The 15411-nt window shown below is 54.1% G+C and overlaps 1 protein-coding gene across 1 annotated transcript in view; it reads right to left on the minus strand.

Annotated features, from left to right (window-relative positions):
• SLIT1 (slit guidance ligand 1) overlaps positions 1-15411 on the minus strand; it is a 47577-nt gene that overhangs the window by 31087 nt on the left and 1079 nt on the right. Inside the window, 1 exon segment of the mRNA XM_031061388.1 lies at positions 15345-15411. This exon segment is cut by the window's right edge and continues 5 nt beyond it. Coding sequence (XP_030917248.1) covers positions 15345-15411 — 67 coding nt within the window.

Consider the following 15411-nt stretch of genomic DNA (forward strand, 5'->3'; position numbering starts at 1 on the left):
CCCGCCGGCGGGGCCGGCCGCCCGGCGGGGGCCACACGCTGCTGAGGGCCGGCCTGGTCAGCTGGTGGATGGGCCCAGCAGGAACAGGGTCCCACCTCCCGCTCTGCCCCTCGAGAAGAGGGTTTGAAGCAGCGCCTACCCTGCCAGGCTGCAGCCTCTCCCTCTCATTATTTTTTCACCGCAAGAACTATCTTACACCTTATCAATAATTCACAGGTACAAACGATAACGTTCGCTGTCATGGTCCGGGAGCCACATGTTCCCGGCGAGGGGGAAGGGGCCGGTTGCAATCGCTATTGTTAATGCCTGCGGAGCTGGGGGGAGGCGGGGAGGATAAATATTTAACACTGTGTCTCCGAGCAAATGTCCATGACCGAGGGCTGAACATGGGTTTTACACAGAGCTGCTCCTGCCCTTGAGAGGGTCATTAGCATGTTAAAAGCCGTCAGAGCGGGGCTGATGGAAGGGCTCTGCCGGAGGGACCCCCAGCGCTCTGCCGGGGGCTGGCGGGGATGCAAGGTGCTTTTTGCTGCTGCAGGAACGTGGCCATCTCCATCCTGGCCAAATTTCCCCTTTTCTGAGCACACAGGCTGTGCTCTCGGCCGCTGTGAGGAGCATCCCACCTCTGTCCGCTGCCACATCGAGAGGCACGAGGGATGAGGCACCTGGGGTAGCCCGGGGCTGGTGGGTGGCCAGCGCAGTTCATTGTGCAGAGGAATTACAAAGGGGACACAAAGAGCCACACACCACATTTTGTGTGCGCTTCCTCTCCCGGGCCGCCCGGGCCTTTCTTTTGCCATGTTGAGGGTGAGCTTTCTGTGTAAATCCCCAGGCACGGTGAGGGGAGAATAGGTGTCTTTGTGAAAGAGGCTGGAAAATAAAGGGAAGAAAAAGAAGCAAAAGCACAAAACCCAGGCCCTGCAGTAGCAGGCGGCAAGGACAGGAGCACAAAGATTCCCAGAGGACGTAAAGACAGTCCTACAACCAGGGGATCAGGGGTCGGCAGGCTGCAAGTGCCCTGCTCACGGGGGCACCAACAGCTCCCCACAGCATTCCTCCACTCTATAAGTGTCCCCAAATATACAATGTAACTTCCCCAGAGCTATGTCCTCATCTACAGCCCAGTTCCACATTCTTATTGTTCCAGGCACAATTTTGGGCACTGACAGACAGGAAAACCCCATACTGGGATAATCCAGGAGCATTCTGTTTTGGCCTTGCTTTCACAGTCACTGCTAGCATCTCTCTGCAAATGGATGGGAACAGGAGCAGAACAGGTCCTGTCTGGCTCTGTGGAGGTGGGGGCACAGGAGGAACAGTTGTGATAGACAAGGGAGGAGTGTAGGGGAGAGAGAACAACTTCAACCACCACTGCCATTTGCCCTGTGAGCTCCAAGCCAAAGCCCCCAGAAGTTCAGCCAGCCCTTCACCAGGCAAGGTATTCTAGAGCTTATAAAATTCAAGCAAGGCTGTCTTTCCCTTTTACAGTGCTAATAAAATATATTTCTGCCTAAGATGCTCAGACAGGACTGCAGTACAGAGGTCAGAAGGCCACGGCTGAGCATCCTCTGGGAGAGCGTGGGAAGAGTGGCGCCAGTGGATCTCCCCAGCCTGGCTGAGAGCAGCAGGGCCAGCCTGGAACCCCCTCCAGCAGCCCCCAGCTGTGGCAGCCCCATCCCTACCCACAGACATGCCTGTTCAGACATCAACTCACATCATCCCACATAGAGAAGAGCCTCTGCAGCCAGCTTTGCTCTGCCAGCCTCACAGAGCAGGGATGCTTGGGGGCTTTGAGAGCAATTAAGGACCTGGCCAGCCTGTGTTGGAAGCACTGGACTTATGTCCCCAGTACCCAGAGAGGGAGAGCGGATGGGGCGTCATCCATCACCCAGAAGGGGACACTTTATCACTGGGACACCTCTGAGCACTCAGCCCAGACCCAGAGCCCTCCGAGGGATTTCTGCTCCAACTGACACTTCCAGTTTTCACCATTGGGAAAAGAAGTACAGTCTCCTTTGCAATTTCAAAGGACATTCAATTCACCTCTTCCCAGCTGAGTGTTCAATGGTTAATTGCTCTCTGTCGTGATAAAGACAAATTTAATTCTAGTCTGAATTTGTCTGGTTTCAGCCCGCAGCTATTGAATGATTTTATGCTTTTTCCCTTTTCTTTTTCTTTTTTTTAATTAATGGCGTCCCTATAACCAGGCCTTTCTCCATGCAGGTATGCAGAGATGGAGATAAATTTCTCTCCTAGCCTCCTCTTGCATACACTAAATTGACTGAGCTTTTAAATTCTTTTCACTGGAAGGCAGATTTTGCAGACCTCCAATTATCCTGCACTTCCTCTCTGAGCACTTTCTAATTTCCCAACATCTCTCTAAACTGTGGGCCCTGAAGCATAAACTGTGCTCAGCAGAGGCCTCCCTCCTGCCCCCCAAACTGGCAACTCCCCAGTACCCAGAGCTACTCCGTGCATCCATCACTGCCCAAGCTGGAAGCCCACATCCCAGAGCAGGCTTACACGACGGCTGCTAAGTCCTTTTCAGTGTAACCACATCCCCAGACACTGCTCCCCGTCTCGTAGCTGTGACCTACATTTTTTTTTCCCCAGCTGCATGACCTTGCATGAGGCTGTTTCCCAGTGCAGGTGTTTCAGGGAGAGCATCCCTGCTAGAGCGGCATCCCACCCGCAGCACCAGCCCTGCTCCTTCCACTGCTGCCTCACATGTCCTCCAGACTGAGTTCTGTCACTCTGCAGGTGGTTTCTTCCCAAGCTGCATCACCCACGCCACTCAGTTCACCCTCAGCTGGTGCAAGGCAGGAAGAGGAGGCAACAAGAGACCAGGATATTGGGAGCTGATTGGCAAAAGTCAGTAGCACCACCAAAGACTCCAAGACCACCGCAGCTTTGCAGAGATGGTGAGAATTAGTTCACCACATTAGTTCACCACCATCAGACCCCCACTGCACCCTGACAGAGAGGTGACCACTGCAATTCCCCCAGGGATTTCTACCAGTGAAGAATGTTGTCAGAAATGCTCCACAGACTTTTGCAGAATATTAATATTTTCATGGCAATATCCTCCAGGCAAGAGCAAAAATGACTTGCAGAAGTCTCGGTATATCATGTCAGCACAGTCGCTACTTATCAACCCAATTTGTCAGCTCATCAAAAAAAATGATATCAGGTTTGTTTGACGAGAGCAATTTTCCATGTGGATTGGCATTAATTATCCTTTAATTCCTCCCTGATTGCCACCCGTACTGTTACTGTAGCGGGGATCGGTGTCAAGCTGGAGGCAGAGCAGCGGCTGCCACCCGGGGGAGGCATGGCAGGGATGCTCCATCCTCACTCACTGTGCTCCAGGGTTAACGACCTCACACTCACTCTGGAGGTGACAAAGTGACTGATGCATAGAAAGTGTCACATCCCTCCCCACAGAGCCCAGGTCCTGGGCAGGGGCGTTGCTAAGAGATGCGACCAGGATGAAGAGACTCAAGGAGGATGGGGGATAGGAATATCCTGTCCTAAGGAGCAGGCTCAAGGCCACAACGGGGAATTCGAGCTACCTGGGTGAAGAGCCATGTTTGTGCAACCACCCCTGCCAGAGATGGGGACCTGCCTGCAACACGAGTCCCTTTCCTCAGGCAGGAGGCAGCCTTAGCCACAGGCACAGGCTGGAGCAGGCACAGGCTGGAGCAGCCCCAGGAGAAGCCAATATTTGCTTTCTCTCTGTTAACCCTCAGACTGAGGAATGCAGGGTCACCACCTGTGGCTCCCTGGGGAGGCAGCTGTGTGTGGAGGGATGCAGGGATGTCCCTTTTTGGCTGTGCTGTTTATTTTCTCAATATTTGTGGAAGGAAACAAGAGCCGGGTGGGGGAACGTGAGGCCAAGGATGAGCTGGGAGGGCTGGCCAGCAGAGTGTTGGTCGAGGGTCAGCAGGTGATGGAGGTCAGCCAGCACTTCCCAACTACCCTGTGTGTCCCTGTGACACCTCCCTTCTGGATGGGGAGTGGGGCTGTGGGTCTCCCTCCTGAGCCTTGCCTCATTCCCTGGCTCAGTCATCTGCTTGGATGCAGCTGGGCACACCAGAGCAAACCACTGCCTTCACAAAAAAATATTTTAGGGTGAGTGGGCTCATTCCCACCAGGACCAGGGCTTTGCCAGCTTTCAATAGCAAAAGGTTCTGTGTGATATTCACTTCCATTAAACCTGCCCACTTCTGTAGCCCTGCTCCCCCCTAAAAAGTTAAAATCTCCCACCAAATGATGTGCTGACCTACAGCACAGGTGATATTCCCAGCAGATGACTGTCTCACAGCTTATATCCTCCTCCTGCTCTCAGCCATTAATAAAACTCAAAAGCAATGACCTTGAGGTTCCTGCCAGTGACATCAAACCCCAGCAGCCCTTCACTTCCACACTCTTCATCTCATTTGAGACTGACATGCTTCCAATCAAGGCTCTGCCACCAGACAGGCTGCAAACACACAGCCCTGGCACCATGTCGCAGCTCTGGGGAAGAAATCTGGCCATTGGTGGAAGGCACAGCCCTTGGAAAGACGGGCAGGGCTGTCACCATGTCTCTAACCCCTACAGATCTGGGAAATGCAGCTGGCAGGGCCACACAGGCAATTTAGTTCCTGTCTCTGTGACTCAGTTTTCCATCTGTAAATACGAAAAAAAATATGCTGACATCTGCAGTGGTGGGAATGTCGAACTGAGTGAGCGCTCACCCCAAGCTCCTCTAGAGCCCAGGGGGAGGGCAACAAAGACTAAATATTATCATTCCTCATTGCAACCAAGACTGCAGAGCAGAAACTGATGCACCAGTGGTGCTGCCCCAGTGGGCTGTATTTGCAGTGTCAGCTAATGATTGAGCTGAGGCACCTCTGAAAGCTGGAATCACACACAGTGGTTGTCCCCAGCCCCATATCGCCAGAGCCTTGCTGCAGGAAATAGAGCCTGCTGCACCCTATGATCCAGGGCAGCCAGGGAAGGAGCTTCCTGTGGTGCATCTGCCTGCTCACCCCAGCAGGGCTGGGCAGTCACACTGGAATAGCAATGATTATAGTGGTGGACGTGAAGTATACTCGAGTATCAATGTCTATTCCTAGTGCGAATATGTGGTGGGCTGAGACAATAAAGCCTAGGAACCTGATAGATAGCATGGCTCATACTATTCCCATGTAGCCGAATGGTTCTTTTTTACCTGCATAGTATGTGCACCCCAGTGCCACTGGCCCATGCTCGGAGCAGCCTCCCTGCCGCAGGAGAACCAGGCAGCTGCCTGCTGTAGCATCCCAGCTCCCAGCCCCGAGCTCCTTACCAGCGGCCCCTGGCTGGGGTTGGGGTTGCGGGGGTGTTTCCCAGTCCAGGATGCCCATCTGGAACCCATTAGGCACCTTTAATCCCCCTCATCCATTCTGGTGCTGTCTGAGCTCCCCCCCACCAACACACACAAACGCTGCCATTCAAGCAGTTAATTTAAACAAATTCTGCCCAGCCGCCACATCGAGAAGCGATGAAAAAGCCAAACGAAGCAGCTCAAAGCCAAGGGGAGAATGGGAAAAAAAAAAACAAAAAGAGAAAGAAAGAAAACCAAAAGAAAACCACTCAGCACGGCAGGGCTGATACCCAGAAAGACCAGCTGCATCCTCCCATCCAGCCAGCCCCAGTCCTCCCCTCTCACAGGCAATCAGATACCATGCGGGCTGTGTAATTGGATGGCAAAGGATAGAGAGAGACATCTTAAAGCTTGGGTCTAATCTCATTAGCACCCGGCTGCGGGGATGCTGTGAAATCGTAGGATGCAGGAATGAGCAACATGCTGAGCCCATGGGGAGGAGAACAAGCGAGCTGGAGCAGGACGACAACACCGGGAGGTGGAAATGCCTCTGGTCAGACAGCGAGAGCTGGAAACACCGCCGAGTCCTGGGAATGCAGCCAGCCCCCTTGCTTGCTCCTCACTTCCTTGCTCCTGTTTACCCCACAAGCACAGATCCCCACTCCTGTTACGTGGTCCCAACTTTATCCCTATGATTGGTAATTAGTGGAGTATCCCTGGGGTTGAATACCTACCCCCATCCCACACCCATTTTGCATTTCCACTCTTCTTGCCTCGGACCAGCACACTGCTGCATTTTTTGCTGGATATGTGCTGGTCCATGGCAAGAAGAATCACCAGATCATAGGCAAATATCCCAAAAGGGTGCCATGGTGAGGTCAATTTCAACACTCCTCTCCAGGCCCCTGTTGCCACTGCAAGTCTCTGTCATATGGGAAAAAGCATCCTAGATGGGGTGAAGTGGAGGGGATGAAGCACCCACCCACCTATGGGCCTTCTAGGTGGACAATATCCCTTTGAGTGTCATACCAGGGATGGGAAGGTATGGGGAGACACAGGGTCAGAATTCCCAGGTCCGTTTCCCAGTTCTGCCATGGGAGGGGTCTAGGGGTGGAGAACTTCCCAGCTCCGGGATGGGAGACACTTTTTGAGAGCTATTCCTGTGCTTTCCACATTTAGTACTCTGTCCATGCAACCTAGCTAACACTTCTCCCTCCTTTCTCCTTAGAATCCCAAAATTACCATTTCCCAAACACTCAAGTGGATGGTCAAGCTCTTTCTGGCTGCACCTCCCAGAGAAACATCTCTCCTCCAGCCCCAGGGCCTGCAGAAAGTCTGTGCCACTGTTTTTCTCTCCAAGCAGCTCTGCCTCAAATGCCATCCCTCACTGGAGGGGCAGCGAGGACCAGACAGGGAGAAGGAGGTCACAGTGAGGAAACCATTCTAAACCATCCCTGCCATTTCCTGCCTCCCAGTTTAGAGAAGAAAAGACAGCAGGATGTCTTCAGTTACCAACAGCTCCCTTGGGAGCAGTAAAAATTAATCCAGCTATTCCTATCCTGAAGGGAAATACAGATACAAATGAGGACAAAAGCCTCTGTGGGCAAAAGGGGGTGCAACAACCATGGAAGGGTTGTGGAAGGCAGCTGGTAAGACCCCCTAATCCATACTCTGCTTAGCCCTGGCAGGGCAGAGGGAGTCCCAGCCACAGAAGTCTGCGCCTCGCTGGTTAAGTGAGGATAAGCCTGAGATGATAATTAATTTAGCACAGATGAGAATCGGGAAAGTGAATCCCCACCTCCCCAAACCCAACACACTGCCAGCAGGGTTCCCTTGCACATGGATGTCAACTGGCACACACAATTGGCACAATGGGCTCACCAAACCAGGACACCCTCAGCTCATCCCTGCAGGCAGGGCACAGCTTGCCCTTGGCAATGCCTAGGAGCCCTGCTGCACCAGGAAAGCCCCTAGGTGTGCAAAGGGGCATCTTTCCCACTTACACTCATCTGTTTGGCCCTTACAGCACTTCAGCATGGGGAACTTTACCCACCTGCAGCACTAGATGAAGCATCCCAGTGCTCCAGGCAGCCCGCTTGGGCAAGAAGTTGGAGCCCACCAAGCCCAAATGCTGGTGTTGGGGTTGCAGGCTGTGTGGTCCAGCACCAATGCCAAAAGCACCATAGGTCCCTTGGGAGCAGAAGAGAAAGAGCACGACACAGGCAGCCTGTTGGGAGCAGTGCTGGAAACTGCTGACAGCTTGTTTTGATTGCAGCCCCAGCATGAGAGAGGAGGGGTTACAGCATCCACCCGCAGAAAGATCAGCCAGCAAAGGCAGGTTAATTACCTGGCTCTGCACATTCACACGTCTGTGGGATGCACATGCAGTGGTACCAAGATACAACTTAGCCTCAAATCACTGCATAAGACTTTTTTCTTCACATTCTGGAACTCAAATTACCAGAGGCTAATTCTGCTCACGATTCTTTAATATCACTTTGAACTCTTCTACTATTTGAGCTGTGAAAACAGGAGGAAGGAAATGCCTTTATGCTGTGCTCAAAACGGATGGACAAAGGCATCAGCTCCTCCAAGTGCTCTTTTAACTCTTTCAGGGGACCAAAGGTGGCCAAAGGCTGAATGTGGGACAATGCAGGCAATGAGCTGTGAGGCAGGCAGGGAATAAATAATTCCTGTGTTTTAATAGCTGTGTAATTAGCACTGCTGCTCAGCTTTAGGAAGACTTGATTTTTCATTGCTTTTTCCCATGGGCTGCAAATTCCCATTTGCCAGTGCACCACTGGGAAGCTGGACAGGGATGCTCTGCATGATGCCATGTGGAGGAGAGGACTTTGCTGAAAGGGGCAGGGGGCTGAAAGCTGCACGTCACCACAGACTTTCACTTTAATAACATTACAAACCCCAAATCCAAGTTTGCACCCAAAGCAGGACAGAGGGTGTGCCCAGCAGAACCAGTGGCTCAAGGAGAGAACCCCGGGAGTGGGGCTTGACCCTGTGCATTGCCAGGGAAACCCTGGAAGCGTCTCAAGAGCCAGAAAAGTGGAGCCGGCCGTGAGTCAGGAGCACAACGGGGTGCATGGAGGGAACGGGGCAGATTATCTCCAGGCAGCCGTCTGGCAATGCCCGCTCCTGGCAGCCCTGGCTCGCTGGCAGGATAATGGCACAGAACAGAGCCAGGGTGTCCCTGAGCAGGGCTTGCACCACCACCCTGGCAGGATGGGGCCCAGGCTGGTGGGAAGCAAGGAGGGAGGCTGCTCGTCTGCAGCTTGGGCCATGGCTGCTACCCTCACCCCAGCACTCCTGTGCCTCTGGAGACTGTGGGTCAAGTCCCAAAATGCTTATGGAAGAGCTCAAATATAAAGAGATCTTAAGAATGTGTTTAATTTGTGAGGCTTTGAGGTTGTCTGCACTCAGGATCCCCCAGGGAGTCTTACTGCCCTCCCCCCCAAAAAAGCTGAGACCCGTGGCACATTAATGATGGAGGAAGAAGAGCAGCAGGCAGTGAGCAGCTCCCTGCACAAGGGTGCTCCTTTCCAGCAGGGTTGCCCAGCACAAAGCCCCAGAGGTATCTGTGAGGATGCTGTCCCCATGGGCCAGAAGCACAAGGACATCTCAGCCTGCCTCAGCTTGGCCTTCCTGCAGCCCCCTGAGCCCTGCCAAGGCTGGGGTGCCAGGAGCAGCCCCTCAGTGCCTGGCAGCCCGCCGGGGAGGGGATGGCCGCCCGCCTGCCTGGCAGCATCCTTCCCTAGGTAACCTCCCCACCTATTAGTGGCACATTTGTTTCCCTGCGTTTCCTTAGAGCTGTCAGGAGCCACACTGACTCTTTGTTCCCGGGGGCTGCAGAGAGGCCTCCCTTCCCCTTCCCCCCAGCTGGTGTGGGGGGTGTCTTGCAGCACACAGACCCCACAGCTCCTCCCTCCCCCCAGCTCCCGGGGTAAACACGCTGCCCCTCCTCATTGGTATTCGGGGGGACACATCCCAGCCTGGCCCCCCCCAGCCCTGCTCTGTCCCCAACAGAAGGAGCTTTGTTGGGGAGCGCGATGGGGTGCGGCACCCGGAGTCCAAAACGTGGGCATGGTGACAGCGGGGACACTTGGCCCTCACCCGGCAAGGGGAGGGGGATGCTGCTAGAGGGGGAGCTGGGACAAAATGAGGGATGCTGGGGAAGGGGAAGCAGGGAGGTTTGCTCCAGGAAAGCTGCTCTCTGCTCTGAGCTTGGCACTTTGCTCTTGGACCACAGACCTCTGCACAGAACATCAGCACATACACATCTGTGCAAAGAGCAAAGGGGCACGTGCCCACGGAGCCAAAGCAACCCTGCTCCAGCAGGGGAAGATGAAAACACAAGGCTGTGCCCACAGGCCCCTTCCCACACAGCAGCTGCAGGCTCCTGGGCGCTTGCTGAACTCCACAACCAGCATAAACCTCGCTGGAGAGAGTGAACCTCAACCAAATCCCCAACAAGAGTGACTGGGGGACGGGGGGGGGGGGGCTGGCACAGGAGAGCCAGGGCACGGCCAGAGCCAGCCCACCACAGTGACAGCATTTCCAGGGAGCCAACCAGCACGCAGGCACCAAATATCCCTCACTAAATTGAAAACGGGGCTCAGGCAAGTCTCCCCCACTGGGAGGGAGCAAAGCTGTGGCACATGCACTCCCCAGAGAGTGTCCCCTCCTGGCACCAGCATGACTACCCGCTCTGGGGGCACGGCACGGCTCCTTTATCCAGCCATCACCAAGAACACATTTTTTCCTCCATCCCTGCCTTCCCTATCTGGGGGCTTTCCTGGTGCAGCCCCAAGAGGAACGGTCACTAGTACAGTCTTGCAAGCAACACCTCCCACACGCAGCCAGCCCCATCTGAGCGGGGCCTGTTTTGTTATTCCTTTCTCTGACAGCTCCTTTTTCACTTGTCACCCTGTTTTGCTACTACTCAGCTCACAGCTTCCTCTGGCGTGGTTGTGATCCTCTCCTTCTTGAAGGATGTCATTTGCATTTTCTCAAGTTATTTAGCAGCCCTCCATTTTTCTCTGCCTGCTTTTCTAAAGGCAATTAGGGCTGGGTTTAGCCAAATGCAGGGGTGGTGCAAGGAACCTGCCCCCAGGCTTGCCATAATATCATCTCTCCTAACCAGGCAGTACACCCAGCTGTGGTGCTCTCTGCCACTCACCTCAAAACCCTTTAAATACCCCTGGGTCCACAGTGGGTCTGGACCAGCCCCTGGTCCCTCTGTCAGCTCCCAGACAGAGGCAGCCATAGAGCTTCACTATTCCTCTGCAGGCTCTGGCCACAGAAGAGTCTCACAGGAGCGTGAAAATCCCGCCAGCTCCTACAACATTTCACATGTCCCCGGCTCAGAAAGTCACCAGCCCTGATTGAGATGTTAATGCTGTTTCTAGGGAGCCCCTGCCCTTACAGACTGAGAGCAGCACGGCAGCCCTTCCCCCTGGGCTTGGCTGCCAGCTAAGATGTGGCACCATCTCCTTCACCATTTTAGCTGGCATGGGTCCGACACAAACTGACAGTCTGTGGCCCCTGTCCTAAATCTCCCTTCTTCTGGAGACAAGACTTTTTTCCCCCTACTCTCTGCTCACTCTCTCTCAGCTCCCATTCTGCCTGAGCAAGGAGCAGCTACTGCAGCTTTTGTTGAGGGAAACCACTGGGCAGCTACTCCTTTGAAGATGCATCCATCTGGGATTGTGACTCCCCTGCAGGAGCTACTCCCCAGAGCTCCTCACAGCCAAGCACCCACTACTCCTCTCCTCCCTCGCATCAGCTCGGCTTCCCTTGGAGAAAACTATTTATTTATAGCCATCCTGGCTGCCTTTAGCACATTTCAACAGCCCACGTCTTTGCCTCCCTGATGATGCGTCCGCAGCATTTCTGTCCTCACCCTGCTGCTACAGCCATTCCAGACTCCTCTCTCCTCCTTGCATCCATCCCCAATCCAGAACCCCCAAGGGACTTAGAAACAGCTTCAGGAGGAGGTTTTAAGGGGAGCTGAGCAGAGAAGAGAGTGTTACAAAACTCCTATCTTATCCTTCCCCCCCACAAGGAAGCAGAGAGAAACTCTGCTTGCTTTTTCTGTTGGGGGCTGTTGGGAAAAAAACCACAACTCCTGCCAGCTTGGGAGAGAGGGTGAAAGAAGATCTACCAGCATCCCCTTGGCTCCTGGTGTGCATCCTGGTGGGCTGTGCTGGAGCACCACTGCTGAGCCAAGATGTGTACGGCTGTGGCACACTGGGGACCAACACCAGGCACTGCAACAGAAGAGGTCACCTTCTTGCCTGGGTAATCCTCACTGGAAGGAAAGATCCATCTTTTTATCACCCCTCCTCTTCACAGGAGATGTGCTTTTCCCCACTGAGCTGGGGGGGACCCTGGCTTTCCCCCCTGAGCCCACAAAGCTTTGTTCTTCCGTCCAGTGCTGACAGTTTAATTAAACCCAGTTTGAGAACGGGTCGCTGAGGTCAGGCGCTCTCCAGCGAAACCTCAGCTCAGCACCATTTCCAGCCACCAGCACTGCTTAATGAGTTATCCACACATAAATAAAGGAGCCATGCAGGGAGTCCCCCTGCGTCCTGGCCCCACTGCCAAGGACCACCCCCACTATCTCAGACTGAAATGGGCTCTGGGCAGGCGTCAGCTCAATATTTCCAAATTCCAAGGGGAAAACATTCCTCTCCAGGCGTCTCACCTCCCCCATGCCCTCATTTGAGGTTTGCTTCCCGTTGGCCCTTTCCTGCCATTCCCCAGTTTATTTAAGCCCCGACGGATCAGGTTTAACTCCAACCCTTTCCATTATCCCGATGCACAAATGCTCTTTACAGCCAAGCTCCATGTAAGTAATTGTAGCTCGAGCTGGGCTGGGAGACCACAAAGTACCACAACGTGGATTAGGCTCTGACACTCAGGAGGTGCACAAAGAGCTCTCCATCCCAAGCTGAACCTCAGGGACTCCTCTTGTGCTCCTGAAAAATCAGCAGGAAAGGTATGGTGGGAAACTGCTCTGTGGGTATCACATACCCCTAATTCAATAGACTTGTCTTCATCTTCTGTGTTACTGATGTGCTGAAAAAGATCCATCAAGACTATGCCTAGAAAAGGCTAGAGCACCCAGGCCAGCACCCAAGGGCCCATCTAAGCAACCCCCAGCAGCTCCTGCAATCCACCCCTGCCTTTCTGCTTCAGCTGCCACCAGACAGCCTCATTTCCCAACTACACAGATCTCAGCCTGACTCATTCAGTCAGTTTTTGCTAATTCAAGACCTGCCAGTACAGTGGTGTGAGGACATGAGGACCTAGCAAGGACTCCAGAACTTGAGAAGCATGCCATGGGTGGCTGCAGTCGTGGGTCAAGGGGAAGCCTGTTTGCTGGAAGTGATCTGGAGATCAGGTTTGCGAGAAAATGGTGCTGGTAAGAGCCTTCTTTTCCCAGACCAGCACAGGTCCTGGCCTCTTTCTGGACAGGGAGGGGGTCCTGAGCAGTGGGGCCACCCCAGATCCATTTCAGCAGTTAAACAAGTGCAAAGCCCAGTGGGGAGGCTCCAATTTCGCTCAAGGAGAGCTGATTTCAATTTAGCTTAAACCTGTTCCCCACTGACTCATATCCCTGTAGCCTGACCCAGGTTTGCAGCAATTTAAGAGTGTCCTTATGACCTCCCGCACTGGCTGGCCTAGCACTGGTCCCGATCTCACCTCCTGCTAAGCCAGCATGTGTGTCTAGACAAACCACCCAGGGCACCCCCTGCCCTGCCATCCCCCTGAGCACCTCAGCAACCAGCAGCCTCAAGGAGAGGGAGCAGCAGGTCCTCTGGCACATGGGCTCTATTGCACAAATGCAGAACTCGAGGATTTGCCAGGACACTGGCTCCTGATGTGCTCTCTGGGCAGACCCTGCACCCCTACCCTCATTAATGTGTGTGGGAGAACCTGCTGCAGAGGAGGCTGGAGGCTGTCTCAGAGTGTCCCCTGTCCCCAGTCCTACCGCTCATCACAGGGACCCTCTGCTCCAAGCACACATCAAAGCTCCCCAAGACGTGGCACCAGCTATAGTTGAGGAGCTGCAAAATGTGAGCCCATGCCCACAGCCCTAGATTGAACAAGAAAAGCTCCAGGTGCTGGAATCCAGGCAGTTTGCCATGGCAGAAATTGCCAGAAAACAACTTCAAGACAGGGTGGGAGGGAAAAGGTTTGAAATAACCCCCACATTGCAGTAAGCAGTAAAACAACAGGATGAGGCTGAAATGTGCCTGAACATGAGGTGGCTGCAAGGAACATCTTGCATAGCCCTCTTAAACCCTCGGGGTGTGTACAGCCCCCTGCACACCATGGCACAGTCCTGGCTCCACACGAGCCTGGCAGCTGTGTAGGGGCACTCTGTATGTGTAGGAGACACACATGCTGCTCTTCTGCATCTCCACAATGAATTGTTAGGGTTTGCTTGTTGAAAGAGCCTGGTATTAAGTCTAGAGAAGATTAAAAAGGAAAGAGCAATATTTGTAAAATTTTTCTCTGGCCTGTGTTTCTGTTATGCAATGGGTGGCTGGAGGAGGATGGGCCCTTGCTGGCGCCATGACATGGCACAGCTGAGCTCAACAAATGCCATTTGATAATTAATGGAACGCCTGTGCTATCAGCTGCCATTACCTAGGCCCATCTTTGGCACCTGTCCACCACTTCACACATCCCATACTGGCAACCACACAGCGTTTTAACCCTTCATTACCCGCCCCAGGCTGGACTCTGCGACTGACTCCCTGGCACTGTAGGAAGAAAGTGGCTCAGCCACAGCCTGACTGCACAGGCCGGGCTGCCTGGCCCCAACATGGCCATGCCTGTCCTGGGAATATCTCAGCACATTTAGTTATTTTGTCCATTCCTGCCTTGCCTCAGCAGGGACCTGGCATCCTCATGTCACAGCTGATCAATGGAGATACAAGATGCTGCAAGCAGAAAGCTTGTGTCCTGGCAACCACCACCCCAACCCACAGGGTATAAGCTGCTTCTCTGAGTGATGGAGAGCACCCAGCCCCAGTCTGGCACGCACCCTCTGCTCCTCACAGCACCCTTCCCAATGTATGTGGTGCCTGACATAGCTGAGAGCCTGCAAACACTTTGTTTGAACAATGCTGGCACTGCTGAAAGCACCATTGCCTGAGCAAAACAGCCCCAGGCAAGGGAAACCCAATATGGAACAGAGAATATTTATCAAAACCCCAGCAGCCCTCCCCAAGCAGCCTGCTGCTGCACAGAGGGAGGAGGAGCAGAGAGATCTGTGGAGCTGGGGCTTGCACAGCAAGAGACAGGCCCTGGAGTTGTTTCTGCAGGTGCAGAGGGCCAGGCAGGGATGGGGACATGTAGAGTGATGTGAGGAAGGGGCAGCAGGCATGAAGGGCTGGATCTTCTCCAGACAGAGCTTCCCCCTCCTTCTCCAGACACCTACAGAAAGGCAGCTCTTGAGCAGGGTTGTGGGGCTCTCTGTGCTCCATGGAGGTCTCTGGAAAGTGACCTCTTTCACCCTCCTTTCATGAGAACCTGGGCTAGTGTGTAAGGGAACCCTGCTCCAAAGCCTGTGACCCACACCCAGGGAGGAGGCTGAGGAGCTCTCAGCACCTCTCCACCTGACACTGTGCAGGCACAGCTCAACTCTGCGATGTCAGACCCAGCCAAGACTGCCAGCACCTCATCCCATATCCCCATGTGTTACAAGGACATCCTTAACACTGCCAGTCTCAGGTCCCCTGCAAGTCACAGCCCACTTCCCACCTTGCTGCACGCTCGGCTCACACAGAAACAGGGAGCATTCCCCTGCCAGAGCCCTCACTGGGACAACAGACCTGTAGCCACCAGCACACCCCCCCAGGAGCAGCACCCTCCCGAGGCATCAGTGTCCCTCCAAACGCCATGGCAGCCCCCCAGATGAGCCCACAGCAGTCCCCAGGGGAGCCCTGCGGGCACAGAAGGCACTTACAGCCGCGACAGCGCCTGGTTGTTCTGGAAGAGAAGCTCGGGCAGGGTGTGCAGCTGGTTGCGGTTCA

This window comes from Geospiza fortis, unplaced genomic scaffold (genome assembly GCF_000277835.1).
Source record: "Geospiza fortis unplaced genomic scaffold, GeoFor_1.0 scaffold130, whole genome shotgun sequence".
Taxonomy (NCBI): domain Eukaryota; kingdom Metazoa; phylum Chordata; class Aves; order Passeriformes; family Thraupidae; genus Geospiza; species Geospiza fortis.